Source organism: Populus alba, chromosome 1 (assembly GCF_005239225.2).
Source record: "Populus alba chromosome 1, ASM523922v2, whole genome shotgun sequence".
Classification (NCBI taxonomy): domain Eukaryota; kingdom Viridiplantae; phylum Streptophyta; class Magnoliopsida; order Malpighiales; family Salicaceae; genus Populus; species Populus alba.
The window spans coordinates 3260402-3287483 of record NC_133284.1 but is presented as its reverse complement, the minus strand read 5'-3'; the positions used below and the strand labels follow the sequence as shown (position 1 = coordinate 3287483).

The window sequence follows — 27082 nt, the reverse complement described above, 5'->3', positions numbered from 1 at the left end:
ACCAATTTAATTTATATATTTTTAGTTTTTTAGTTGTTTTAGTAATAGTAATTGGGTTGATCCGTCTAGCAACTATGGTCAAAATTGTAGACAACCCCATCCAGTGGAGAGTCCCTATTCAACTCTGCAGTGTAAAAACAAGATAAAAAGATAAAAAAAACTGATGACAAGATCTGCTTACAACCAGAAATTAAGAAAATAAAATGTCTCTCCTCCGGAGGCATCACCAGCCTCTGTACGCAGGTTAGGAGCTGTGAAGATCTTAGGCCGCAATACATATTTAACGATACCGCCCTACAAATTATGCAGGAAGGACAGAGCAATACCAAATCATTAGCATGCAAAACATTTATTCAACCAACCAACATGCTAAAAGCCTTATACAGTTATACAGTATTCTGTAAGCGTCAAGATACAACATAAACTCCCACTTTTGAGAGAGTAAAAAACGTTCAAAATCGGAGGGAAGAATACGAGGAACATACGGGGAAGAAAACCATATGGCTCGATAGCAAATAGAGGCTCAGAGTGCTTCAGAGACATGGGAGAAATAGCATGCCGCTTTGACAGCACTTGAACTATTTAAAACAGGGAGAAGAAAAAACAAGAGACCACAAAACATACTCATGTAACATCCTCTCCCCTCGTAGCTAATGACCGAAAAACAGGAAATACAACAATTGGAGTTGTAACAAGAAGGACAAGTATTCACACCACAACCTTCACATTTTTTCGTCTTTCAGCTGTTTCTTCTCACAAACACTATCTGTGGTCCAGTTGTTGATTTGGGGTTGTTTGCCAACTGGGGTTCGAGCCTTACCTGTGATTTGGTATCAAAATAAGAAAAGAATTTTAGATCAAAGATCATGTGCACAGAAAATGAGAACATCAAAGCAAGAGAAATTATTATTCCCATCAAATATGTCTACAAACTAAATAACATTTCAAATCTAGGGAACTCGGTTAAAAAAGACTAGTCAAACAAACCAAATGCATCGATTTTACACAACTTTTTGCTTGCTACAGAATCTTTAACATTTGGGAACCAAGTTACTACAGCCTTGATTATGGTGTCAACTGAACTACCGGATGGCCTAATCATCCATGTATATAATAGATGGTAACCCAAGGTTAACATATTGGAATACCAAATTGAAACAGCATGCTATCAATGACAACAAAAGGGTGAAGGAGAGTTTTTCTTCTATGAAATTGAAGAATAATTGCAGTTTAGCACAAACCTCATAACGTTGAAGCAATGAAGCAAACAAAGTGGCAACTCCATGGATTGCAAATTTCTGACCCACACAGGCCCGCATACCAGAACCAAAGGGAAGAAACGCTGCATTATCATTTGGATCATTCAAAATGAATGAACACTGAATTGGATCCACAGCTTCATCTGCAGCATATAGAACAGTTGGTGCCAAAGTATATTTAATAGATTTGATGTTATTTAAAACACAACATTCCATGCAATGTTTGCAAATACTGCCTTCAACAATATTTGACACAGGTGAAAGAAGAGAGTCTAAGGGCCATTCTACTCCATTACTTTCTACTAACAAGTGTCACAGCTGAATGGCTCTGCAAAGTGCAGTTGTCTCACTTTTTATGAGCAGTTAAAAAGGTTTAGATGGCAAAATATGAAGGATGCTACAGTAAATTTTCTAATCCAACCATGTCTCTTCTGTGAGCTAGACAGGAGCAGGTAAATCACCTAATCTGACCCGTACGCCTACGGGTACATGGCTCACCTATAACAAGTTAACTACAATTAACAAAAAACTTCAGAAATCAATGAACAGTGATTATCAAAGATATTACAGGAGTACTTGAAATGAGGTACATGGAACTCCTTTATATTGGGAGCAATTGTATTTGGAAATAGATAGAAGTGACACCTGTAAATGATGTATCCTGCACCAAATCATAATCCTTTCTGGCTTTTGACAAAAATCGATATGGATTAAATTTGCTAGCATCACTGCCCCAACTAGAATCATCCATCTGCAGCAACTGTGCAGGTACAACAAGTACCGCTCCAGCTGGTATGACTAGACCACTTTTAAAAGTCAAATCTTGCAGTCAAAAGAAGGAAAGAGAAAGAATCAGTAACGATGTAAGATAAAAATCTTTCAAAAACCAGAATAGGAAAGAATGCCCAGGAGTAGAAATCAATGCTGTATGGTAAATTAAGCTCTACAGATACAGATAGGTTAAGATGAAACTACAGCAACACAAGACCAATGAAATATTGGTTGAATTCAGCCACAACACTATCATCTCCAATGAAAGAATAAACACTATTAAGTCGTGTTGATAGCATTGCAAGTGGAGTGATAAGAGCAACAACCACTGTTTACTTTCCTTTTAATCCCTAGCCTGATATAAATGGTATGTCAATTTACAGTCAATGCATGAACATCTTTAGATAGACTTACTATAGCTCGCTCACGTAATTTTAAAAAATGATTTTCTGAATTCATGAATATAGATAGAAATGAGTAAAGGACCCACCACCCCAGCTTTAAGACATTTGGGTTAAAGCCTGCCTAGTTGATGTTGAGATGTACAAGCAGGAAGAAGCAAAGGGCTTAAACAATTAGGTTTGAAACAGGCAGCTCATCATGATACTGCAAGCAAGCTAGAAATCTAAGAAAAAAAACAAAAACCTGCACTGGCAAACAAGAAGGCAATCTCTTACCATCTTTCAAAGAGCACCTCTGCAGCAATGGTCCTGCTGGCAGAAGACGGGCTGATTCATAAATAGTTGCCAATAACAAAAGCATCTTCTCAACATTTTGATCTTCTTTCACAGACCCCTGCTTTCCCTTTATTATCTCAGAGTATATCTGTAAAATTTCAAAATTTGAATTACATGTATATTGTTGTATAGACCTCAAAGGAAATCACAGTCTATCCTCTAGGGGTGAAGAAGATGGAACAGTCAAACTATGAAAGCTTAACAATTTTCCATCAACCTATTCAGTGATACCAAAGATGTGCAAGAAGCAGGAATCAAGCACATGTGCACTGCAGAAAGCATCCAACAGTAATGAGAAATCCTATTTAATTCAGACGAGTTCCCCTAGCCTTACATGAAATTCGAGGAAAAATAAAAATGGCAGAGAATTCAAAAAATAGTGACCAAAGGCAGAAATCAAGGTCCACGTAATTGGGTCTACTTTGCCCACCTTAATAAAAGAAGAAGGTCCATACCTTATCCTGTATCTCCACATCTGTAACAAGCCTCTCCAGGATACTACCAATCAAACTTGCTGTGGCTATGCATCCATGAAACATCACGCCCATAATGTTTCCACATGGTTCTTCTCTTTCATTAAGATGGCTATCAAGCTCCGGTGTGAATAATTTATCTTGCATCTCAACACCATTAGAAGGTGGTGCACCAGATGCAGCCTTTATTCCAACCTTTTCTATTCCAATGTGAGAGTTTTGATCCGTATGGGAAAATAGTCCATAATTTTTCCCACATTGTTGAACAATGTCAAGAGTTAAGCATTTCAACTTTGTGCACAATGACTGGTACCTCCAAAATCCCCGTTTCCAGAAAGGTGTAACTCTATATGAAGCCCAAAAAGAGGCATCTTTAGCAATCTTCATCAGAAGCTCCTCATAAAAAGTTGCCTTGGACCAAGCCAGGAATGTATCCCCAAAAAGCGTGGTTCCCAAAATGGTAAAAGCCATATGCTGTGAAACTGATTTACAATCAACACTTCCTTTGCTCATAACAGCATCATCTACTCTTTCCATGATACAGTCCACAACATTTTTAGGGATTACATTTGCTCTTCCAAGCATTTTACCATTCAATTCCAATGCCAGTGATTCCCTCCTCTTTTGTGCCTGCAGATGGAAAGAAGTTGTGCATGGGAGCTATTGGAAGCTAATATATGTAAATTGGTCACAAAGTTTTTTTTTTAAAAAAAAAAAAATAGAGGAAAAGAATATTCTATGATTAGTATCTTCCAGTATCCATTGACGGCCATCTTGATTAACAATAAAGATGTTGAGTTGTTTCTCTTTTCTTTGTGCTCTTTTCAACCAGAAAGAAAGAGACAGAACCTAGGGGCTCTTGCCCCTCCTAAGTGAAAAAGAGCCCCCTCACTGCAACTTTTTAATCCATATTCTCTCTAAGCCCCCACAAGACCCATCACACTTTCCCTAATTCCAAAAGCTACCAGTTTCTTAACATGTCATTTTCTGAACTATAAAGTGCATGCCTCATCGTGTTGCATACAATGCAGTCACTAGCAACACATGAGTTGTTCCCTGCAAGATTTGAGTTTTTGTTTCTTTTGTTGTTGCCTATCAACATTTTGTATTGCAAGAGAAATCACTAGTAAAACTCAGCCTTTACATACATTCTTCAAAGTTCAGTAACCTTGCAAATCTTATGCCAATACTGAAACATAATTAAACTCAAGGGCAAGCAGCAAAGAAAAACTTATACCTGGTCATACGAACAGAAGAAGAGACTCGATCGTCCAAAGGCCAAACGAAATGCCTTCCCAATGAAAGGCAATTTATCTTCAGCCTTCAAAAGCATCTCTTTGATTACGGTTGGATCTTTTATAGATACCAAAAGCTGAGTTGGTCCCAGCCACAACTTGAAAACTGATCCATATTTATCATGCGCCACCGATAAAAGATCTAACAGCCAAAAATATAAGAAAAAAATCATTCTCTAAACAAATTATATCATTGAATCAAAGAATTGCAAGCTACCATAGCTTCGAAAAAAGCAAAAATCAATCTCAAATTCAATCATAGCAAGCACAAGGGAACAGAAACTAGACATGGCTAACTCGTTCTCTCACGAATTAAAAGAAAGCCCAAATTTCCCTTCATTTCCTCACCAACCAGACAGAAACCAAAAGGCAAGATCAAACTTCAGTCAACACCATTACCCAGCTACTCACTAAACTTCAAAATTTAAACCCACATAAACAAATAGGCAAAATTAAGATTTTCCTTCATTTTCTCATAAACCAAACAGAAACCAAAACACCGAAATCAACAAGCCACACTCACCGATGAAATTCTCGCGAGAACCGAGGTTCCCGTGTCCGAAAAAGGAGTTGCAAGGCGGACCGGGGATCTGACTAGCTTTAGACCACAATCTAAAGAGCTTAAAAACCTTTTCAAGCGAGAAAACAGTAATCGTAATCAACGCAACCCATAGAATCGCATTGAGTTCCTTCTTCGCATACTCTTTGGTCGATTTCGAGGAAACGAAATCATTAACTGAGTTCAAAACAGAATTCATTTTCTCATCGAGAGAGAGAGAGAGAGCACTCGAGATTAGAGAAATTCTTTGACTTTTCTTTATTTTTTTAATGGATTCTGGGAGTGACAGACTGCTTTACTTTCGAGTCGTAATTATTGTTGTTTTGTTGGCGTCACTGTCTGTATTATTTTTGGGATTCTATGTCTTTCTTTTCTTTTCTTTTCTTTATGTCCGCGGTTACATAAGGACACGTGTATGTTTTAGGGTCCATCAGCTGTGATGGAACTGTTCAATGGCGGGCGAGTCCCTATCTCGATGTTCAGGCTAAACTACATGACCAGTAGTTTTACTTAAAATATATATATATATATATATATATATATATATATATATATATATTACTTTTATATTATATTGATTGGACTTTACAACTTAACTGGGAAAATTAACTATTTAGATCATAAACTATACTAGGTTTTTTTAAAATAAATTAAAATTATTTTTTATTTAATAATATAATATAAAAACACATTTGTTAAAATTAAATATTAATTAAATATCAAAATATTTATTTAAGAGTATAATATTTTTATAGAATTATCCTCTTTAAGTTACTACTAGGTTTAGAAATCGCCAAAAACCTCTAATGTGTTTATCCTTTTGCATGTCTACAAAAGGTAAGAAAATTAATAAATGCATCCCAGAACAAATAGCGTAAAAACATAACTATGTTAAAAACTATTGATTAAATATTAAATGTCTGATTTTATATATGTGCTGTTGGCTATTCTTTTTTCTTTCTTTTTTTTAAAGTCCACGTTATTGGATATTTATTTTTATATTTTGTAATTCTATAATTTTTTTAAAAAAATAAATGAAATGTCGTTAATTAAAATAAATAATATATCATTTGTTGATAAGATTTTCGAGATATTTTACAACTTAGATTCATTTTTATTATAGGTAGGATGAGAATAATTTTACATCAAATGAGAATAGTACTTTGATTTGGTTAATTTTTATTATAAAAAGATTGAATAAATATATTCTTGAATTGAGATTCAATTCACAAATCAATCCTTCAAGTTATTTAGATTTCATCAAGACAATATTAAAACTAATTTAAATTAAAATTTAATTCAAGCCAAGTTTTTATTCATAAATTTATTAAATTAACATGTCTAGTCGAACTAAATTTAATAAATTTAATATTTAATACCAAATTAAACATGCAAATAATAGATATGTAGTTCTAGGTTAAGTATAACAATAGATGTTTTTAATAACACATTAAAATTTTAAAAATTGATTATAAAATAAATATGCATTACCAATGATATTTAAAAAATAATAAAAATATCGAGTTCAATGAGAGACCAAAAAAACCTTTCATCCACCCTTGTACTTGACTTATATGAAATTGAATTGAGTTTCTATCAGATAAAATCTTGTTTATTTTTGTGTTTTAAAAATATTTTTGAAAAAATATGAAATTTTTTTATTTTTTTCTTTGCTTTATTTTAATATTTTTTGGGTGTTTTTAAATTATTTTGATACGTTGCTGTTAAAAATAATTTTTTAAAAATAAAAAAAATATTATTTTTATATATTTTCGAATAAAAAACACTTTGTAAACACAATTGCAACAAAACTTTTACATTGTCATCGGGTATTAAGTTTGTTTGATGATGTGGTTACGGTTGTTTTTTAAATAATTTTTTGTGCTAAAATGTATGCTAATAATATATTTTTTTATTTTTTTAAAAATTATTTTTGACATAAGCATATTAAAATAATTTTAAAAAATAAAAATATATTAATTTGAAATTAAAAAAAAAATTAAAAAAAATAATTTTTTTAAAAATATCTTTAAAACATAGAAATAAACAGGCTGTAGGGTAAAAGAAAATAATAATAATAAAAAAAATAAAATAAAATAAAATTTAGCGCGAAACTAAATCCGAAAAGATCCGTACATCTGAATCAACAACACAAAAATAAGCAAATTCCCTGGGATCCTCTCTCCAAAATCCAGCAGCAAATCATAAAAGGCAAGAACAACGCAGACACCCGTAACACTCTCCCCGTCTCTGTATCGGTTTCTAGGGTTTCGAGTTTTTCCAAAGAATCGCACCGTTCTTTTTCCAAAATGACAGTTATGCCCCCACCTCCTCCTACCGTCTCTCCTCCTTCCACCACCTGCGCCTCCCTCCTCCACGAATTGCAGGTTCATAACTTATTTCGCTTATTTTTGAGCTAGTGATTGAGAAAAAATGATTTCTATTTTATTTTATTGTAAAAAATAATGGAATCACTGATTTGAGAAGTTTGTTTTTGTGTTTTTCTTCTTAATTCATTTATTTTACTGATTTTAATTGGTGGTTGGTGGTGTGGAACTCAAGTAATTGAATTTGAATTTTTAATTGTATTTTTTTATAAAAAAAAACAATGGAATCTCTGATTTTAGAAGTTTGTTTTTGTGTTTTTCTCCTTAATTTATTTATTTTACTGATTTTCATCAGTGGTTGGTAGTGTGAAATTCAAGGAATTGAATTTTAATTGAGTGAAATGGAAGAGATCAGACACTTGTTTTGGTGAAATAGACGAGTTAAAGAATATATTTTGATCTATCTGATTTTGTAGTTTTTGAGATTTATTGGTTTGTTTTTTGATTAACTTGTGTTTATGCTCGTATGTAGATAATTAGGGATGAAATCGGGGAGAGTGATGGCGAAAGGGACAAGATACTCTGCAGCTTGAGCATGAATACCTTAATTAATCCGGTAGTAGTTCAGTAATAAAAATTTAAAATTAAAAAAATTATTTTTTTTATAATTATAATTTTAAAATATATGATTGTTAATATAATAATTATTAAAAATTTATATGATTATTAAATTTAGGGTATTAAATCGCATATTTATGTTAATAAAAAAAAAATCTTAATCCTAAAAATAAAAAAATAAATGACACGTTGCTGTCACGTGTCATTTATTAAAATAATAATAAGAAAACAATAGAGTGCGCATCATCCGCTCTTTAAAATAAATAAATAAGCCAGACGCTAGGGCCCGGGACCCCGGGCTTTCCCTGAAAAGTTGAACAGAGATAAAATACTCTTATGAATATTTATTTTTTATACATCACAGAGAAGATTGTTTCAATATTTCTTGCTTCGGTCTTTAATCAATTCTTATTCAATTTACGAGTTCCTATATTTTTTAATCCATTTTATTAAAAAGACATAATCTTTCTATTTTTTAATTAAAATTTTTTATGATACTAGAAATTGAGTTCCTCATGCCATTGTCTTCTTCTTTCACGTTAAAAATTAACTTGATATGCCTTCTGCAACATAGCGTGGGTGTACTTCATTCTATCTTTTCAAATTCTTACTAAATAGTAAACTGAACGTGTTCGATTGTTACTTACTGTTCTATGCATTCGTCTTGTCCAATCTTTCTGCATGTGGGGTTAATTTGAGCACCCTTTTCTTCATATAGTGTTTTGATTGGGTTATTTATTCATTTCTGTTTCGAGAAGGGAAGGGGCACACTAAAGCAGCAGATATCTGCCGTGAACACTGTTTTGGATGAATTGAGGTTGAAGAAGCAAGAAAGGATTAAAGTTTTCTACGAGAAACAGTCGCAAATAGCTCAAATTTGTGCAGAAATAGTAGGCAATGATCGGTAAATCAATTCTGCTGACACGTTGAAGAGATTGGAGAAACTAAAGTCACACCTTAAGGAACGACGTGATAATCACTGAAAAGTTTACCTGAAGGTCCTGCTGTTCTTCCTTTTCTAATTCTAGTTGTTGTTTTGGTAGCTTGAAAGTAGAAAAGATGTTACTTGAAATGCTAAAAAATGTAGATAAACCGCCTATAACCTATGTAGCTAGATGTATGACCACACCTCTTTTTGTCTGTATTGTGATATGCATAAATATGTGCCATGTAAATCATCTAAACTCATGTAGTTTGGAGATTGATGCCAAAGCTTGAAAATGGACTGGATTGAGGTTCTAGTTTCAAGAAATTGCGTATATGAGTTTACAGGGGTTGCTACAATTCTGATGCTTGAGCATCAGTGCAATGCCTGTGGTCTGCTAGCCATTGGATTTGAAATTAGTGGGTCTCCTTTTACTATTTGTTTAATCCAATTACCCAAATAGCCATAGGCTTTGTGCTGATGTTCAAAGCATCGACATCCTAGACTCTCCTGAGTTTACAGTGACTGGTTAGTGTTTGTAATCCTGGACTTATACTTTAGGAGGACAGGTAGAAACCTTGAAGGTTATGAGCCAGAACACATAGAAACCTCTGTTTTTTTTCGTTTTTTGCATGGGGTTCTAAAAGTCTGGAAAGTCATGTTAGGAGAATATTCATTTTGCACGAAAAACAACGTACCCTTAGTGAATTCTTTGACAAATTTGTTTGCAGAACGTGTAAATTGGAGCTTCTTCACTAATTAATTATTTGGTTTGCTTTATATTTTTGTGAATGTCAACTTCTTTACTAGTCCTGAATCCTTGACAACCTAGACAGATTTAGTGCTTTCAAGTGTGTTGCTGCTGCATATGAATATGATGATACAGTTGGCCTTGTTGGAAGTTTGAACTAAACGTCCCCCCACCCCCCTCCCCCGCTTATGTATTGTTTCATGGTTTGATTGTATTTTTTTTTGCACCGGATTTGTCTTATTTTAGCTTCAAGGTCTGGGAAGAGCAATGGGACCTCATGAACAGCCCAGTTGAGGAGAGAAAATTGGACCAAGTCACTATATTAATCTCATCCTCGGTGGATGATGTATCAAGAAAAGGGTGCCTTGCTGTTGATGTCATTGAGCAGGTTGCTTCTTTTTTTTTTTCTTTCTTACTGCCTAAATTAAGGAATCTTATATTTCATTTAAGGTTAATCCTTTTCCTTATGAAAAAAAATATAAATAGTTAGTTATATCATTGTCAGACTGAAGTTGAAGTTGAGAGATTAAGTGTTCTCAAAATCCATGGCAAAAGATGTACAAAGCACTCAATTTTAGATTGAATTTTGGTGTTTAAGAAGCAAATTGAGCCGGAGGAAGTCTACAGAGGAGCTCATATGGATGTAGATAGTGATGCTGCAAGGCAGATTCTCATCAGCCTCATAGAATCTGGTTTCAACCAAAACTGCTCTTGTTTTCATTTGACTAACATGCATGATGACTAACGGTATTGGGTTTACATGTTAGCCCTTTGAGTTTTGAGTTAGACCTTCAATTGCTCTGGTTATTTTGGTAGCATTTTATGAAACTTGAGTTTACCTTTTGCTGCAAACATGCCGACTTTTTTCCTCTAGCCAAATAACATGCCCTTCGTCTTTCTCAACTCTAACTGTTTCTGTCACCATTTGGATATGCATATTTTAATGCAGTTCTTGTTCGTTGAATGCTTAATTTGTGCCTTACAAGAATATTATTTGGTATTTTTTTAGAGTTATTGGTACTGATTTTTTCTTAAGGTCTAATATTTGTTTTTTCAGTTTGTTGATTAGGTTTGAAGTGATTTATTGATTCTGTTTGAATTCGATTCTAAGACTACAAACATCTACAAAATGGCTGATGAATATGAAAAGGTAATTACTAAAAGAAATTAATTTTAGTTGTCTGATTGGTGATAGACATCATTTCTTTTGTTGTCATTTTACATCCCAGCATAGTAGCAAAAATTCACAGATCAAATTGAGTCGTGTCAGGTTTCTTTTTATTTATGGGCTCAGAGGTTAGGCTTGTGGTAAGTTTTGGGAGGATTTTCAAGGCAGGTGTCCCTTGCAATGTCAATTCTCCGGAGTTTCACAAGACCATACTATTTGTCATGGTGGCATCTGGGTTTTGGAGTTTGGTATTGAACCCTTCTACATAAATGGAGTAGACATGTTTCTCGAAATTTAGTTGTTAGAAGCACTGAATTATATAATTAAATAGCTATGTATGTTCTGCTCCTATATCCTATTGTTCATGTTGGCATCATACATGACTTTTCTGATGCCTCCTCTCTGATGGCAAGTTACTGACATTCTGACACGTCTCTGATAATTATTAATAAAAATGCTCAACTTCATCTTGAAATATATTTCTGTTCCTTTAGCATATGCGAGGTTTTCATTTATTGTTTTGCCCATAAGTGTTGCCGATTCTCTGTTAAGTTTCATGATATATACACACACTAGAGTTCAAATCATGCAAGTGACTTTGATTATGTTTATGGATGGCATTATAGGACTACGATTGCAATAACTTGCAGGTTGCAGAAATGCTTCTTATTTGAATGGGAAAAATATAAAAAGCTAGTTTTTTTCTTTTCTTTTCTCCTCATTATGAGGATGCAATGAGGCAACTTTCTTAAGTATTTTCAACAGTAATCTTTTGCCTTTCTCCCCGCTCTCCCAACCCTGTCTTTAATTTATCACACCAAGTCAATTTGGCTGTCTGGCATACTTCCAAAGGAACTGAGAACTATTGCTTGTTCCACTGGTTGGAAATCATTGAATATTACTCTCCTGTAGAGGAAAAATTGTTTTGAAATGGTTGCTGCTGCTGATGTTTACAATTTTTCTTTCATTGCCAGGATGATAATCGGTATGGTGCAGGAAGAGGAGCACACAAAAATCTTAGACGTGCTGAGAAAGAACTGATTCTGGCCAGCAAAACACCATGTGAGTTTATTTAATATAATGGAAATTATGTGAAAAAATAAGATGTAGAAGCGTAGAAATTCACCGAAATGATTATAGTGCAGTTTCAACATTTGTTATAAAAACATAGTTTCAACTTCTCTAGTTTACTATGCTTGTAAATGAAATGGAGCTGTACTATGGGAAGAAAAATATTTTCTGGTACTGGAAATGCCAACAGCTTCTAAATTGTTATTATTCTGAAGCATGTTTCTGAAGCGAACTTTTCACCCATTGTAGGAATTTGCTTTTTCTGCACCTTATCTTTCTTTGTATAGGCAGAGTACAGGTAAGTGTCTTCTACATAGTAAAATTTGTCTGGCAAATGGCAATTGTTATAAATGCAAACCCTGTATGTGAGATTTGAGTGGGGGAAGGCAAACAGATCACTGATTGCTACCATGTTAATGCCATAACTTTGACTATTAAAATTGGGTTACTAATAGAAATTGACAAACATGAGCATACAAAACAGCTATTCGTTGCATGCAATACAATAAAATAAAATGTCAAAACTTTTTTCGTTTCCCTATAAAAATGCTGAACCATAAGTTCCGGGTTTGTAGAATGCAGGTTGAAAAAACCATGTTTGTCTTTGCTGCAAAATTCTTTATATTGTGATCAAATAGATTGTTATGTTTCGAGAATTGCGCTGGAACTTGTAAACTTGAATATTTTTGCTGTCTAGCTGTGGTTGAAAATTTGAGTTCTATAGTTGAAGCCTGGGAAATGGAGAGAAATATCCACTTCTTATGTGACAAGGTGATTCACGAGCTTCTCTTTGCAGTTTGGTCTAGTAATAAGTTACTTGAACACAATTTTACTCCCTCTTAATTGGTTTTCAAAATCCAGGCTCCCCTCTTACATGCCTTAAGAGGAATATACCGTGCTAAGGCAGGAGAGGGAAGAGGAGAAGCGTCGATCTCGGGTATGCTATATTTTCTACTCCTGCTTCGCTTTTCATTTGTGCCTGTATTTTCTAATCTTGCTCTAACCATGATGTTGGGCTCAATCAGTAAATTCCTCGGGTTTGGATCATGGAGGGTTCAATCCAAATCTAGCAAAACAGTGAAAAGAACTTGGACCAGGATGTTCAAACTACTTCTATCTTGGCATCTGAGATGCTTGAGAGACTTTTAAACACCCAAACTTCCTCCATGGAAAATTCAGATGCTCCATCTTCAGTCATTCATCACAGTTCTTACAATTATGTGTGTGGCTAACGCAGAAAGCATCTATTGCTTGGTTCATACAACACATGAACTGCTTAATTAGTCATTTATCCTGTTAAAATTAATCAATGGCCGTTGGCTTACAAGGCAAGGAGTTAGCCAAAAGTTAACGTGTCTTCGTTTTTGTTGTGATTCATTTTTCAGGAGAAGAAACGTTTGCAAGAACAGTTTGCTGCTGAACAAGACACACTTTATGGTTCAAGGTTAGTCGTAAAGAAGCCCTTAGGTCTGAGCACCGGTGCCAGCACCATGGTCTGAGCACCGACAGCACGACATGGGGGCACTCCGTTTGGCTGCCATGCAATCTCAACTGGAAAGGAACGTAGAGAGAGCAGGGCTCCTGATGCAATCTCATGCTATATAAATTGAACCTTGGTATTAAATCCTGTCCAGCCTATCCAATTGATCTAGAAAACCTCTAATTCGAAACTTCATTCTGATCGGAGTCTTAATTTAAACTAAAAAATGCATTAATTTGGTTAAATTAACGTTGTAGATCTCATGAGTTGACTTGGTTAGATTCACTCCGTAGTTGAAAAGATATGAACAATTATTGAATTGGTGATAAAATCAAATCCTTGATCGCGAACAATGACTCGATTTATAATAAAAATAATAGATTTTTTTGTTCAATTCTTTACTTTAACATCATAAAAAATAATTATCAGATTCTATTAAGTCTAATTTATAGTAATGATTTATTAAAAAATAGCTCTACTTATTAACTTATCAAATGATTGAAAAGGCTGGAGCAATTTTCTTGCTTGGTTGAATACTTGAATAAAACAAAATTGTTTTGATAACAAGTAAATTGATGTAACAATCCAGCAGTCGGAGAGTTACAACTATGAATTACTTTTATATATCAAGAGAAGGGATGAGCCTTGAACTCAGTTCTCATTAGAATGGCCAAAGAACGAAGAAGCTGTGCAGGGTGCATGCTAAGCTCTTACTATCCAACAACGCGGTGAAAAACTCAAAATGACAGGGACAGGAAAGAAAACCAGGAGAGAGTTAGGTATTTCAAATCAAATGGAAGCGAGAGATCAACAAGTCCTTGTCACAACGATCGAGTTCCCGAGTTTCGATTCTTTTGCGTGCTCATGTTGTTAAAGGGGAGAAGAAACAAAAAAACTCGGAGAAAAAGGGAGTTAGTGTGCCTGGTCAGATCCATGAACGCAACCTGCAATTCGACACTCACACCCCCTTTTCAGTGTTAAAAAGCATATTATTGCTAATCCTACGCAATGAGCAAACCACTGGGAGTTACCAACACTTAGTTAATATTGCAATGTGTATGGAACCAGCTTGCTTGGCCTTGTCTCTTTTGTCACAGACGAATTATGAATAAAGGATTGTTACAGTGGAATCTTAACTAGGCTAAGAGCTCCTCCATGGAATTGACAGCACGAGCTAGCAGGTACAAGTTCCCTCATGTGCTGTACTGTGACATCATTTGCTAGATGGATCGTGGAAGAACTTGCAGGCAGCATTATCAAAATTAACTGGATTCCTTTTAGATTAGCTTTCTCCCTCCTCTCCATTATTATGCATAGAATATGGCCAGTAAATTCGAGGGAGATTCACTTTGTGATCAGATCTTGTTATTTTATAAGAACAAAGAGATTCCTTAATTGATAGTTATGAATAAGTGAAAGTGTTGTAGTGGAAAAATGAAGGAAGACACCAAGTTTTAGTTAGATGCTAGCCAACCCAAGAAACATTTCTTTACATTAATAAATCATCTTCAAGTGTTTTTACAAGCAAGCAAGAAAGGGCCATTTAAGCATCACTTTCTCTAACCATATAATAGCATATATAAATTCAAAACAAAACAAATCAAACAATGATACCATACTAGCTAGCATAAAAAATCATTTTTCTTCTTAATTATTTAATTGGAAAATGCAATTGAAATTGTATTTTAGTTATTCAATCAGCATCGAAGCACCCTTCTTTAAAAAAACGACATAATTTTTTTTAAATTGTTTCAATATGTTTATATTAAAAATTAAACTAAATCAAAAACAAATTAAGTTGATTATCTCCCTAGATGGGGTGGCCCTGCAAATAGTAAAGAAACAGAAAAAAGTATATGAAGAATTATGAGGAGAATCGTTGTCATCACATGATGATGGACACTCGACTCAAGTGATTTCTGGGGTAGATTACATTATTTCAAGTGGGTTTATCGACCATCTATTTGATGAAAACGACTTCCACTACGCAATATGCCATGGTGTTTCCTACTTGGCCATCACGAAAGAAAGTTTGGGATTCTCTCTGTTGTTCTTGATAATGCGAAAGGACTATGGCTGGGGAGGAACGAGATCTCTCATCAGAGACTTGGGTTTCTCTCGAATCAAGCTCCGAAATCCTCCATTGGAGAATGAAATATATGCAGTGACCCATTTCCACCGTCAGCTAGCTAGCAAGCTTCACGCATAGCAGGAATAAAATCACAAGTTGACTTGTTAGTATTATGCGGCAAAGAATCTGTGATACAACGTACAGCCATTTTATGACATTACATTTATGGAATATGGAATAATATTGAATGAATACTTTGATATATATTTCTTTTTTCTTGTTTTAATTAGCAAGAATCTGTCTCATTGCTTCATCAGTACGTGTGATACATGTGTTTTAGGTAGGGCTAAAACCTATCTTCATGTCCACATAAGAGCTCGGTTTTTTCCATTGTATCTTCCTCGACAAGGAGTTTTTTTTTTAGATGAAAACTTCTTGCTGAGGAAAAGTTCGTTGCAAGAAAACATTCTATTAACAAAATATAATTTATAATTAAGGTCTAATTAAGCTTCTAGGTTAAGGTTTTAATGGAAGAATTTTTTCCTAAAAAATATTATCCGTTGATGCCTAGCTTCATGTCAAGCTCACATGGTGAGAAAACTGAATTGAAAGCTAGGGCTCCTGAGATTCAAAGAAGGTTTTGATGGACTTTGATTCTTTAGTTTTTTATAGCAAATGTCAAATCAGTTCTCGAATTATTTAATGATTCTCAATTTTAGTTTATTATAACTTTTAGATTTTTTTTATTGATTCTTTAATTAATTTTTTTTTAATTATATCCTTTCATCTAATTTTTTTACAATTTTTTGGAAAAAAAATTGTAAAAAAATTTTAAAGATCAAACCCATCAAAAGGGAAGGATTTCCAAAGTTAAATTTTTGGTCCACTAAATTACTCTCTGCACTTGTAAGGAAATCACAAGGTAAAATTGTCTTATAGAGAGTTTGAGCTAAAAACAAATACTCTCTTAATTAAGAAGCCTAATTTTACATTAGTGATTATCAATTTAATTTATAACGTAACGTAGGTAATATTACTTCTCTATCCTACTAACTACAAAATTTAATCCTCTTAATATCTGATTTGATTATGATTCTAGAGTTCTATCTAGGTAAAAAAAATTAAAAAAAAATTGTGTGTGCCTTACAATTAATTCCTCCTGCAGCATGCACACTCAAGAAAGTTCATATATGAATAAATGACCCTGATTTTCGAAGACTTTCTCTAGAAGAATTGTTTTTGTTCTTGGTATTGCAGTAATTTTTGTTTTTGAGTGCATATCAAAAATGTGTTTTATTTGAAAAAAAATATCAAAATAATGTATTTTTAGTGATTTTATTTTTAGTGTTAATGTAAATAATATAAAAATTATTATTATTATTATTATTATTATTATTATTATTATGTATTTTCAAGCGAAAAACACTCTATACCATAATACCAAACATACATTCAAGTATAAGGGAAAAAAAACACTATTGCAGCAACACAAATATTTTTGCGTTACAAGCTATTTCTTAAGGTGTTTCAAATTATTCTTCGCTTGAAAAATGATTAAATTTATATCTTTTAAGGTGTTTATAGATAATCTTGATATATGAATGTGCTGATAATAAAAATAAAATATTAAATAAATATTATTTTAATATATTTTTTATTAAAAAATACTTTACGATGCAATACCAAAAATAGATCAAGACTTTTTTTTTTTTTTTATAACCCGAGGTGTCCGGGCCAGCTTGCGCTCACCACAACTAATCCCCGGGTCCACTGAACATGCTGCAAGCCTAGTGAACAGGTAAGACACCATGGGGATGACAAGGCACATAAAAAAAGTTAAACCCAGAACATTCTCAAAAACAAGCTTTAGAGTTCACCAATGAGCTCAGGTGTAAAACAGATCAAGACTTATGATGCCCAGTGGGGAGGCAAACACCAATAAATAGCGATACATAGGCCCCAGGCAACCTCCACTAGCTGGCCAATGTTTATCTAACATAACATTTTGATCAAGAACCCTCGTTTCGATCCATTTCCATAGAATGGAATCTGTGGTAGTGATTTTCTTGTCAGCAACCACAATATCCTTGTACTCTAATGCTAGGAAATTGGAGAAATATATTTAAGATATATGGAGAAGAAACTAAAGCAATACTGATAGATCAAAGATCTTTAATTATACTTTTCAATATTGGTGTCCAAATTGTATCTCACCATGGCATCATCGATCAAGACATGCGATCCTATGCTTTCTTTCATGTCGAATCAGATGCAAAAACATGGCTGCAATTAAGATTCTGAGGGCATATATATAGCCAGCCAAGAACTGATCAACTAGCTATCCCTCCATGAATACGTATAATAATAAGTCAACCACTGGTATTCGTTCTTTAAGCAGTGGTATCTACATCAGATGTATCTGCAACTCTGCCTCGTTTATGATCATCAGTGAGACACGGTGACAAGATCTTTGTAGCAGAGATTTAGTTTGTGATTCATGGAAAAGAGTTATCTTACTCATATCATATTCATATGATCATTATAAATACTAGCATTAATTATCATACAATATCATATAAAAACAAGGTAAAAAAGAAGAAGAAACACAACAAAACCCCCATATTTGTATCACTTTAAAAAAGATCATAACAAAAATGGGGGATTCAAAAAGGACAAAAAAATAACGCCAACCCCCGGCCATTTATCAAATCATATAGCATCAGGCTCTTGGCTCCTGGTTCTCCTTGATCGGAAGGCCTGGTAGGGCCATGGGCATGCTCATGGCCGTTGCAGAGAAATTGCTGATGGCGGGTTCTGCTTTTTGCAACTTAGCTTCATTTGCTTCGATATCTTCTATCACTAGCATTGAATTGCCATTTCCTTGAACACCCTTTACTGGTTCTGGTATCTCCTCAGGGTCGATCTCCATTTTCTCCTTGTGCTTCCCCCACAGGACTGAGTACAGGCCTATGACTATCAACACTGAACCAACAATACTGCACCATACCAAAGTACAGCTCCAGGTAATTAGTTGTAAGTAAATTAATTAAGGGAAACCATTTAAATAATCTAAGAATTCAATGATATTGATAAATAATCATGTGGTGATATAATTAATACTAAATTGGTATTGATAAAATAAAGAATTTTGTACTTCATGATAGATTCCATCGCGAGACTTGTGAGTAAAAAGTGATCACAACAATATGCTAATTCCCTAGATAAATTAAGATGCTATGCTAGTTTGGATACTACCAAGGAATAAAGGGTATGTAGATGCATGCATGCATGATAATAATAATAATTAAAAAAAAATATTAAGTGAAAGGAGGAAAATATATTACCCTCCAAGGAATATCTTTTCTGCCAAGATGAAGGAGCCCATGATGGCTACGATGATCATCATCAACGGGCTAAAGGCAGTAGCAAAAACTGGACCTTTCTTCTTTATCACTATTCCTTGGACATAGTATGAGATGCTCGATGTCACAATCCCCTAAACATTGGAAAAGAAGTAAGAAAAACAGCGCAAAACCTCGTCAATATTTCCTAAACAAATCTCAAAGACAAAAAGTGTGTGTGTGTGTCTAGAGAGAGAGTATTACAGCATAGGCAGCAGCAAGTAGGTTCATGTCCCAGCCAATTGCCCAAACAGAGGGCTTGTGCTCCATCACAAATGTCACGGCAATAGCTTGCAGGGTTCCAATGAAGCACATAAGTGATGTGAGAGAAAGCTGGTGGTTCTTGTATGTCTTCAATGCTTTGGTCTATCATGTGATCATATAGATAGATTACTTTAATGAATCTGTAGAGAAGAAGAAGAAGAAAATCACAGGACCCTTGCGGATCTTCTTTTCAGTTCTTGCATCATCACTTACTTGCAAAACAAACAAGGAGGACCAGGCAAGAGTAGCAATGATAAGAAAAATGGAGCCCTTCAACCAGTCTTTGTCGGTTGTTCCTGTCGTATCAGTCACAAAGGATTTACGTGGATGGATATGCTTAGACCACAGCATCTCTACAATAGGACCCTTGTATAAGGTCATCAACATTGCCCCAGCAACTGTCACTGCAGTTCCCACCATCTTTGCTTGGCATCTCACCTTCTTTATGTCCAGTTTCTCCATCCTATGTACACAACAACAAATCCAGAATCTCCTTACTTAGAGAGAATCCTAACATCAATTTAACAGTACTGCCGGACAAGAATCCTAATAAAGTCATAGCAGGAAGCTTGCTGGTTTGATATGCTCACCGGAATATGACAGCCATGACAAATGTCATAGCAGGAAGCATGTTGCTCATTGCACAGGAGAAAGTTGGGGACGTGAACTTCAGCCCAGCATAGTAAAAGTTCTGGTCTATCACAGGTCTATCAAATGAAAACAAAACTTATTAATTAAAAAATGATTAATATTGATGACCTTGCCGTGATTAATATTGGATTGAAACCATGCCATGATTAATATTGAACAAGAAATGTTTAGCAAGGACTAACCCAAGAAGGGCGAGGACAAATATCTGTATGAAAACAGGGAAGGTGATCCTCGGTTGCATTTTCCTGAAATGCAACAGGTATTTCGTAAGGATAAAGGAAGAAACTCGAAAGTAATGCTCAAATACTGAACAAAAACCATGTATGAGTGCTCTTGATTTAAACCTCTCAAAAATCAGAGCAAATGGAGCTATGACTGCGGTGGCAATGGCATGGCGATAAACCACGAGGACATAGTGGCTCATACCACGGTTAAGTGACACTTTTGTAATAATATTCATGCCGGCATAACCGAACTGTAAAGAGATCATGGCAAAGTAGGGTTTTGAACTCTCAAGGAACTTGCTGCAACACCCTAGGTTCTTCATTTTCCTTGGACACAGATGGGATTCTTTTAGCTTTAGCAGAAAGGAAGGAGGAGATCGAGGAAGGACAACTCGAGAAGGTTGTGTTTCTCCCTAGGAAAACACTAGCTAGCAAGTCACGTATTTATATTAGAGTGGAGGGAACTTTCTCTTTTGCAAGAGCATGGATGTGGAAATAGTGCATTTAATTTGAAAAATAATAAAATAAAAATAATTCTAAAATAAATTTGGTTTAATATCCGGATTAACTCTGAGTTAACCAAGATGTTTTAAACATCTAAAACTATTAGTGAAAGAAAAAAAAAAACTAGATTTTTTCATTAAATAAAATCATAATCATCCATTAATTTTTGTTAAAATACTTGATGTTTTTGGCTCCGAGAGGGAAAGGGCTAAGGTGGGGTACGCGTGGCAGCAGTGAGTAGTGAGTATCTGAGTCACCTTCCTAAATGGTTGGTGATGTAAGGCCACAGTGCCTTATAATTGGAGGGCAATTTTTCTTTTTTGATAGATTGTTAGAAAAGAAGAAATAATAATATATATATATATATATATATATGGGAAAGTGGGGGTGGGCTACCTCGAAACCCATGTAAATTTTCCCTAGGCTATGTCATGGGCATTGAACATCAAATCAAGACCGTTGGATCAATGGACCTCCCAAAGTACATCATGCAACATTCATTGTTCATGGCAAATCAAGAAGTAGTTAATAAATATAAGATTCATGGTTATCAACATGGGAATCTAGTTATTCATGCATCATATGTGTGACGACGAGTCTTGAATTAAAATATTCTTTGCCTAACTTGATATGCCTTTTTTTTTTTTAATTTTTAAATCATAGTTATAAAACACACTCTTATTTATATTTTGATTCAAGATTCTCATTGTGAATTTAACATATCAAACCAAAAATCGGCTAATAGTTACAAACTTATTATTATTTTTTAATTAAAATAACATTATTTTAGATAGAAGTTAATAAATAAATAAATAAATTATTTGCTGAGCCAATCTTCAAGTGGTTAAAAAACAAATCCAACTTATATTAGATTTATGATTAATTGACCTCATTAGTTCATGAAATTGTGTCGGATTTGATAACTGTAATTTAAATGCATTGAAGTGGCTTCAATGAATCGAATATAAGTCAGTAAAATACCACTGCCTAGCTAGAGCAGAAATTGATTCTCAAAGCGGTGATCAGAATTACATTGATGTTTTTATATAGAGATAACCCTAATACATCCCCTCTGTTTCTTCTACCATACAGCAGCTAGTTCACATGAAAGCAATATTTACATCTAAACATTAAATCTTATAGTATTGAAGGAATATTTCAGCAATTAAGATTTGAATTTTTCATTAAAAGATTTCATATTCGTTAATACAATAATATTTACGGAATTACCTGATTATACTTCTGTACTTTGTACCAAGCCTCATCATCAGCTGAAGATCTGGATTATAAGTTTAACAGTTCATTCTAAAGGTAAATGGAACAGTATTATTTTAAATAAAATTAAAAAAAATTAACTAGATTGTCTCTAGGTTTTGACTAGATTAATCAAAATCTCAATCCAAAAAATTCCAATCCCGTCAAGATCCAGTAGATCTTGATGAACATGGTCAGATTTCATATATAGCTATGATCGAGACTAATCAATACAATATTTTGGGTGATAAAATAAAGTAGGAGAACATCTGCGTGCAACACTGTGAGCCTGATATTACCGGGGATCCCTCCTCCTAGTTACTTTTTTGAAGACACCATATATTCCCATGAATCTGACATGATATCAGTAGATGGAAGAGAAATGGAGAGCCAATTTGCAATTTTTTCTTCTTCAATATCCTCTCGTAGACTGTGTAACGAATGCATATATTCTGACGGCTACAACTAGTTTTGTACTGTTGATTTCGTATCAGCAATGTTTGTCCTAATTCGATTCACCAAAGAAAAATGATTTCTTCCCCCTCCCCCTAAACTTCTGAATACAATAATGCTTTGCCAGGTTAACCCCCTTTTCATAATTCCTTGGTGGCACTTCTTAATCTAGCTCAATATATATCTTCAAATTATATATATATAATGGAGATTTTGCATGTAGAAGGAAGCAGCCTAGAGTGGATTTTTTGTATTTAAATGGTCGACATAAAGGTAATCCAGAGTTTTTGGACTTAGTGTATATGTAGTTCCCTTTTTGTTGAAAACAATACATATGATTGTTCTAGCTTTAGCATATGCTTAGATTTATTTGTCTTAGCTACGCTTAATTTTTTATCTAATCTAAAAAAGATATTAAAATAGTGATAAATTAAATGAATTTGAGATAACTTAACTAACCTGCGATCCGAGATAACTTCAAAGATAAATAAAGGATAAAAAAAAATAAAAAGTTTAAGGCCCAATAGTCTAATTTAAAATAAAAAAAAAATAAGATCAAAGTTAAAAATTGAGGATCACTTTGTAATTTTATAAGACCAACACACCTTTTGAGGTAGCAGGTAGAGAAAAAACAAGGGCAGAGAAAAATCTTTGTTGGAGCTTCTCTATTTCATATATAGGATGCTGACATGCGCTAACCCACCATGTGAAGGGTGGTGTGCTACTTCAGACAACGCCCTGAAAAGCTACCAACGACCACTGGAAAGTGCTGCAAGTGTCAAATATATTTTTTTGAATTATAAAAAGACCAAAACACTCTTAACCCTACGAGATAATTGTAAAAAAAACCAAGGTTAAAAACACCCTTTGATCTTAGGCAAGAAAAAGTTAACCCTAGATGCTATGCGGTAATTAAATTGTATAAAAAATATGAAATCCAAAAATACCCCTTAGACATTAGTTGTGCTGTTATTAATTTTTTTCAAGGGCATGGTGTAATTATACTGTGTAATATGTGAAAATATAATTTTACCTCTTAATATGTGTTTATTTATTTGGTTTCTAAAGGGAAAAATAATCATTTTACTATGGATTACAATGTTTATTATCCATAGTAAAACACTGATAATTTTTAACTTTATGTATAATAATTCATCTGGCATATATTTATAATTGTTTGTTAAATAAATGTTTTTTCTTTATATAATGCCTTTTATTTTCTAATATATATATATATATATATATATATTAACCCATTATGAATGAAAGTTAAAAGATATCTCAATGAGACTTCCTTATCGATTGGACCCTATTAACTCTAATATTGACTTTTTTATCATTAAAATATATTCAATTGATGATTTTTTTTCATCATAATTTAGTGATTCTTTTTCTCTTTTCTTACACCGAGGAATTGAAAAATAAACGAAATAAATTTTTAAATCAAAACTAAATTTTCAAAAACTACAAAGAATGCGGTTTCCCCATGTTTTTATATTTTGGCTCTTTTTTATTAGAAGTTTTCTTTTCTTAACAAATTCTTAGAAATTAATTATTAATCGGGTCATAAAAAAAATTTAAGAATAAAATTGAAAAAAAAAAAAGAATTGTGTTACCGTGGACTGCTAACATCATTGCATTTTTAGTATATTTTGTAATTGCAATTATAATTTAATTTACGGGATATATCTGTACGTATTAATATAAATGTTAGTAGAATCTTTTGAGATATTAGTTTAAGCATGCATGTAGGCCACTGCATCCACTCAATCAATGTATCTACTTTTAAGTCAATATTCACGACTTGGAATTAATTATGGGTCGATCGAATATAAAATTAAAAAGTATCCAAACACAAGAGAGTAGAAGGAGAAGGTTTCTTTTAAAGGTTTTTTCTTCGAGAGTGAAGAGAAGAGAAGCAATCCACACACACACACAATTATATATCAGTACTTGATCTTTATTTTCTATTATACATCCTGGAAGAAGAAATATATCCATGATCTGAACCACTTGATAATTTTATTTTTTATTTTAAATTTCTGTGTCAACAAAAAGCCCTAAAAATGGTATCCAGAAATGCTGACGAAAACGCCTTCGGTGCAAAAAGGAGAAACTCCCCGCATCTCAACTTGGTCTCCTAAACAATCTAGAGTGGAGCACCAAAATCACAATGGGCGTCTAATCATCTAAAACGATTCCTCACCTTCGCCAAAGCTAGCATGCAGGACAGTCCGATCCCACAACAAATGGAATGGGAATTCAATTATGAGATCTTCAAGGGCCGTCGTGTGCTCTTACATGTGATTCATCTAATCATACCAATATATATATATATATATATATATATATATATATATATATATATATATATATATATATATAAAGAGAGAGAGAGAGAGAGAGAGAGAGAGAGAGAACATGTATACAGCTCCACTCCATTTGTGAGCTGACTCGAAATTCAGCAGATTTGCCTCTTATCTCGGCTAAATGTTAGAAAAAAGTGAGCATAAAAAATATTCCAATCAACCCGTTGTTAATTTTAAAAAAATAAACTATATCATTTTAATTTTTATAAAAATATATTTTTTATTAATTTAAGTTAATCTATCCAACCTGTGACAAGTAAACTCCTGTTTTAATAACTATATAAGCTTTATACACATTTTTCATGCATTGGTATAATTCTTGCTTAAAATTTTCAAAATAAAAATTCTCTTGTCGATCGACAAAGGTATGTTCCATAGGAATTTAAGAGTGAAAAGCTCAATTCCACGATATAAATGGAGAAAAGCAAAACATGGTGCACGTGTCTGGTCGTTTTTATACCAAGTTGGGATCTTGAATTAAAAGGAAAAATTAGGGTTGGAACTTTGTTTTGGACAATTGTAGTAATTAAGAGAATAAATAGCTATCGGCTGCACGACCTTGCCAAGGGGCGAGGAGCTAGCCTGCAGAAAATGTTCCATGACAGGACTCGAGTGCGAGTGCAAGTGCAAGTGCAAATGCAGGGAGTAGTGGGAGCTATGGCATGTCCCACTAGGCATATGTGTTGGGACTTCTGAGACCGTCGTGAAAGAGAGAAGGTATTCATTCGTGTTCTTTCCCCGTCTTTCTTTTCCTTTATTTAATTCCTTTTCTAATTAACTTCAATATTTTTTCCTATTTTTTCAACCTCCATCTCTCTCCCTCATAGATATTTCAGATTGATAAGTCTATCTTGTTTAACCATAAACATGTAATTATGATGATTACTATATAACTATCTTAACTTTCAAAAACTTAAATTGTTACATGGGATTTCAAGAATAATTTTATATTATTCTCTAACATACTTTCTCAAATGAAAACTACTTGGATTTTAAACTTGCATAAATTTACGCTACTTTATACTTAATCTTTATTTAAAAAATAAATACAAATAATAAGATTTGAACTAATAATCACTTAGTTAATAAAATTTTAATACATTGTCAAAGAACATCCATCTCATCCAAAAAATCTTAAATTATTAAGCGAGGTTCAAGAATAATTTTATGCTTGAAAGATGGAGGAGAGATTAGGTGATTGTGTGAGAGAAACAAGTTTAGAAGGGGATAGAAAGAGAGGATAAAGGGTTGGCAGCAAAAGAAGTTAAAGAGAGAAAGAAACCATGAGTTGAGAAGGAAGAAAAAAGTTGATTAAGAAATTTGCAAGGAAATTAGCCATTGCTCATCCAAACTTGCGGGGTGAGTTATTCTTCTATAAACTATTATCATTAATTAGTGTTTAATTATGGAAATTGAATAAATCTTTAATTATTTAAGTTAGGGTTTGTTGATGAAATTTAAAGGAAATGGAAATTAAGTGTAGAATTATAAAATAAGAGTTTAATGACAATGAAATATATGAAAATGCATGAAGCACAAATGCAAATATTTGAATTTGAGCTAGATGATTTGCTGATCAATTTCTAATCCGTGTTTAATTTTGGTTTTTTAGAGACATCTGGGTCATATGTGCATGCTATAGCTCATTACCAAGGAGGGCTAGCATAGCATAATTTGAAATCTTTTCTTCTCACAATCATAGCATGAACGTTCGTCATGAGTAACCAACCACTCCTTCAAGGAATCAGCTTCTCTTTGAAATTTACACATGTGTACATTACATTGTGCTTAATTTTTATTAATTAAAATGAAAAAAAGTAAAATTTGAACTCATGATCACTTGATCAACAAAACTCTAATAACCTTATCAAATAATCATCTTAATTCAAAAACTTAAACTTTTAAATAAAATACTAGTATTAATTTTATCAAATAATAACCTTATCAACAAAACTCTAATAACCTTATCAAATAATCATCTTAATTTTATATTACTCTTTATCAACTACTAATGTTAGCATGAACTTGCATTACAAAACTTTGATGGCAATCATTAACTTTTGATCAAATATCACATAAAATTAATAATCAATAACTTTAAATGTCCTTATTTTTCCTAACCTTTTGGTCAAAGCTACCTTTCACCTTATAAAGAAATCAAAAGGCTTGGACCCAGTACGAGTCCTTGATAAGGTTGCAATTTATGTAAGAAGAACCTGCTTTCGAAGCTGCACTCAAGAAATTTATGGAAGTCTATTTTGTTCTCATGTGATCAAGATGAATATGCTTTTAATTTGTCATAGCTACATAGTTTGATTGGTTTTGAATGTTCAAAACCTTTTTCTTTTGCAATGAAAGGTACAGCAGCAATGTGCGTTGATTGGTATTATGAGAGGAATAGGGGTTTCGGAGTGTCGCTCAATTAGTCTTCCATGTCCACCCAGCTGAATGCTGACG

The 27082-nt window shown here is 33.5% G+C and overlaps 3 protein-coding genes and 1 long non-coding RNA gene across 6 annotated transcripts; 2 read left to right on the top strand and 2 right to left on the bottom strand.

The window, feature by feature from the left end:
- Nucleotides 1-323: 323 nt before the first annotated feature.
- On the bottom strand, nucleotides 324-5417 carry LOC118053924 (cytochrome P450 71A16). Of its 2 annotated transcripts, XM_035065324.2 has the most exons (7): nucleotides 5059-5414; nucleotides 4478-4677; nucleotides 3223-3870; nucleotides 2708-2855; nucleotides 1905-2081; nucleotides 1242-1402; nucleotides 324-820 (listed from the first exon to the last, which is right to left on the bottom strand). In XM_035065324.2, the coding sequence occupies exons 1-7, from the start codon at nucleotides 5291-5293 to the stop codon at nucleotides 740-742; spliced, it is 1650 nt and encodes a 549-aa protein (XP_034921215.1). In that variant the 5' UTR covers nucleotides 5294-5414; the 3' UTR covers nucleotides 324-739. The 2 variants fall into 2 exon arrangements, with proteins under 2 accessions (XP_034921215.1, XP_034921216.1); XM_035065325.2 differs by lacking the exons at nucleotides 324-820; nucleotides 1242-1402 and adding an exon at nucleotides 1523-1757 and having other exon boundaries at nucleotides 5059-5417.
- A 1768-nt stretch (nucleotides 5418-7185) lies between these two features.
- On the top strand, nucleotides 7186-9941 carry LOC118053923 (65-kDa microtubule-associated protein 5). Its single transcript, XM_035065323.2, has 3 exons — nucleotides 7186-7481; nucleotides 7954-8037; nucleotides 8798-9941. The coding sequence occupies exons 1-3, from the start codon at nucleotides 7404-7406 to the stop codon at nucleotides 8945-8947; spliced, it is 312 nt and encodes a 103-aa protein (XP_034921214.1). The 5' UTR covers nucleotides 7186-7403; the 3' UTR covers nucleotides 8948-9941.
- Nucleotides 9942-10301: 360 nt separating this feature from the next.
- Nucleotides 10302-13679, top strand: LOC118053983 (uncharacterized). Of its 2 annotated transcripts, XR_012169008.1 has the most exons (6): nucleotides 10302-10407; nucleotides 10773-10865; nucleotides 11858-11945; nucleotides 12204-12725; nucleotides 12816-12891; nucleotides 13340-13679. It is a non-coding gene; the product is annotated as an uncharacterized lncRNA (long non-coding RNA). The 2 variants fall into 2 exon arrangements; XR_012169007.1 differs by having other exon boundaries at nucleotides 12204-12891.
- A 4320-nt stretch (nucleotides 13680-17999) lies between these two features.
- Nucleotides 18000-20479, bottom strand: LOC118053922 (WAT1-related protein At5g07050). Its single transcript, XM_035065322.2, has 7 exons — nucleotides 20166-20479; nucleotides 20004-20066; nucleotides 19761-19877; nucleotides 19384-19633; nucleotides 19111-19272; nucleotides 18850-19001; nucleotides 18000-18501 (listed from the first exon to the last, which is right to left on the bottom strand). The coding sequence occupies exons 1-7, from the start codon at nucleotides 20366-20368 to the stop codon at nucleotides 18225-18227; spliced, it is 1224 nt and encodes a 407-aa protein (XP_034921213.1). The 5' UTR covers nucleotides 20369-20479; the 3' UTR covers nucleotides 18000-18224.
- Nucleotides 20480-27082: the final 6603 nt, after the last annotated feature.

Coding starts and splice junctions, on each gene's coding strand:
- LOC118053924 (XM_035065324.2), bottom strand. CDS start 5,293: ATGAATTCTGTTTTGAACTCAGTTAATGATTTCGTTTCCTCGAAATCG. Junction 2,856..3,222: donor ATGTGGAGATACAGGATAAG/GTATGGACCTTC, acceptor GAAATTTTACAG/ATATACTCTGAGATAATAAA. Junction 2,082..2,707: donor GAGGTGCTCTTTGAAAGATG/GTAAGAGATTGC, acceptor TTTGACTGCAAG/ATTTGACTTTTAAAAGTGGT.
- LOC118053923 (XM_035065323.2), top strand. CDS start 7,404: ATGACAGTTATGCCCCCACCTCCTCCTACCGTCTCTCCTCCTTCCACC. Junction 7,482..7,953: donor CCCTCCTCCACGAATTGCAG/GTTCATAACTTA, acceptor GCTCGTATGTAG/ATAATTAGGGATGAAATCGG. Junction 8,038..8,797: donor TGAATACCTTAATTAATCCG/GTAGTAGTTCAG, acceptor TGTTTCGAGAAG/GGAAGGGGCACACTAAAGCA.
- LOC118053922 (XM_035065322.2), bottom strand. CDS start 20,368: ATGAAGAACCTAGGGTGTTGCAGCAAGTTCCTTGAGAGTTCAAAACCC. Junction 19,634..19,760: donor GTCATGGCTGTCATATTCCG/GTGAGCATATCA, acceptor TTGTGTACATAG/GATGGAGAAACTGGACATAA. Junction 19,273..19,383: donor CCTCCTTGTTTGTTTTGCAA/GTAAGTGATGAT, acceptor ATCACATGATAG/ACCAAAGCATTGAAGACATA.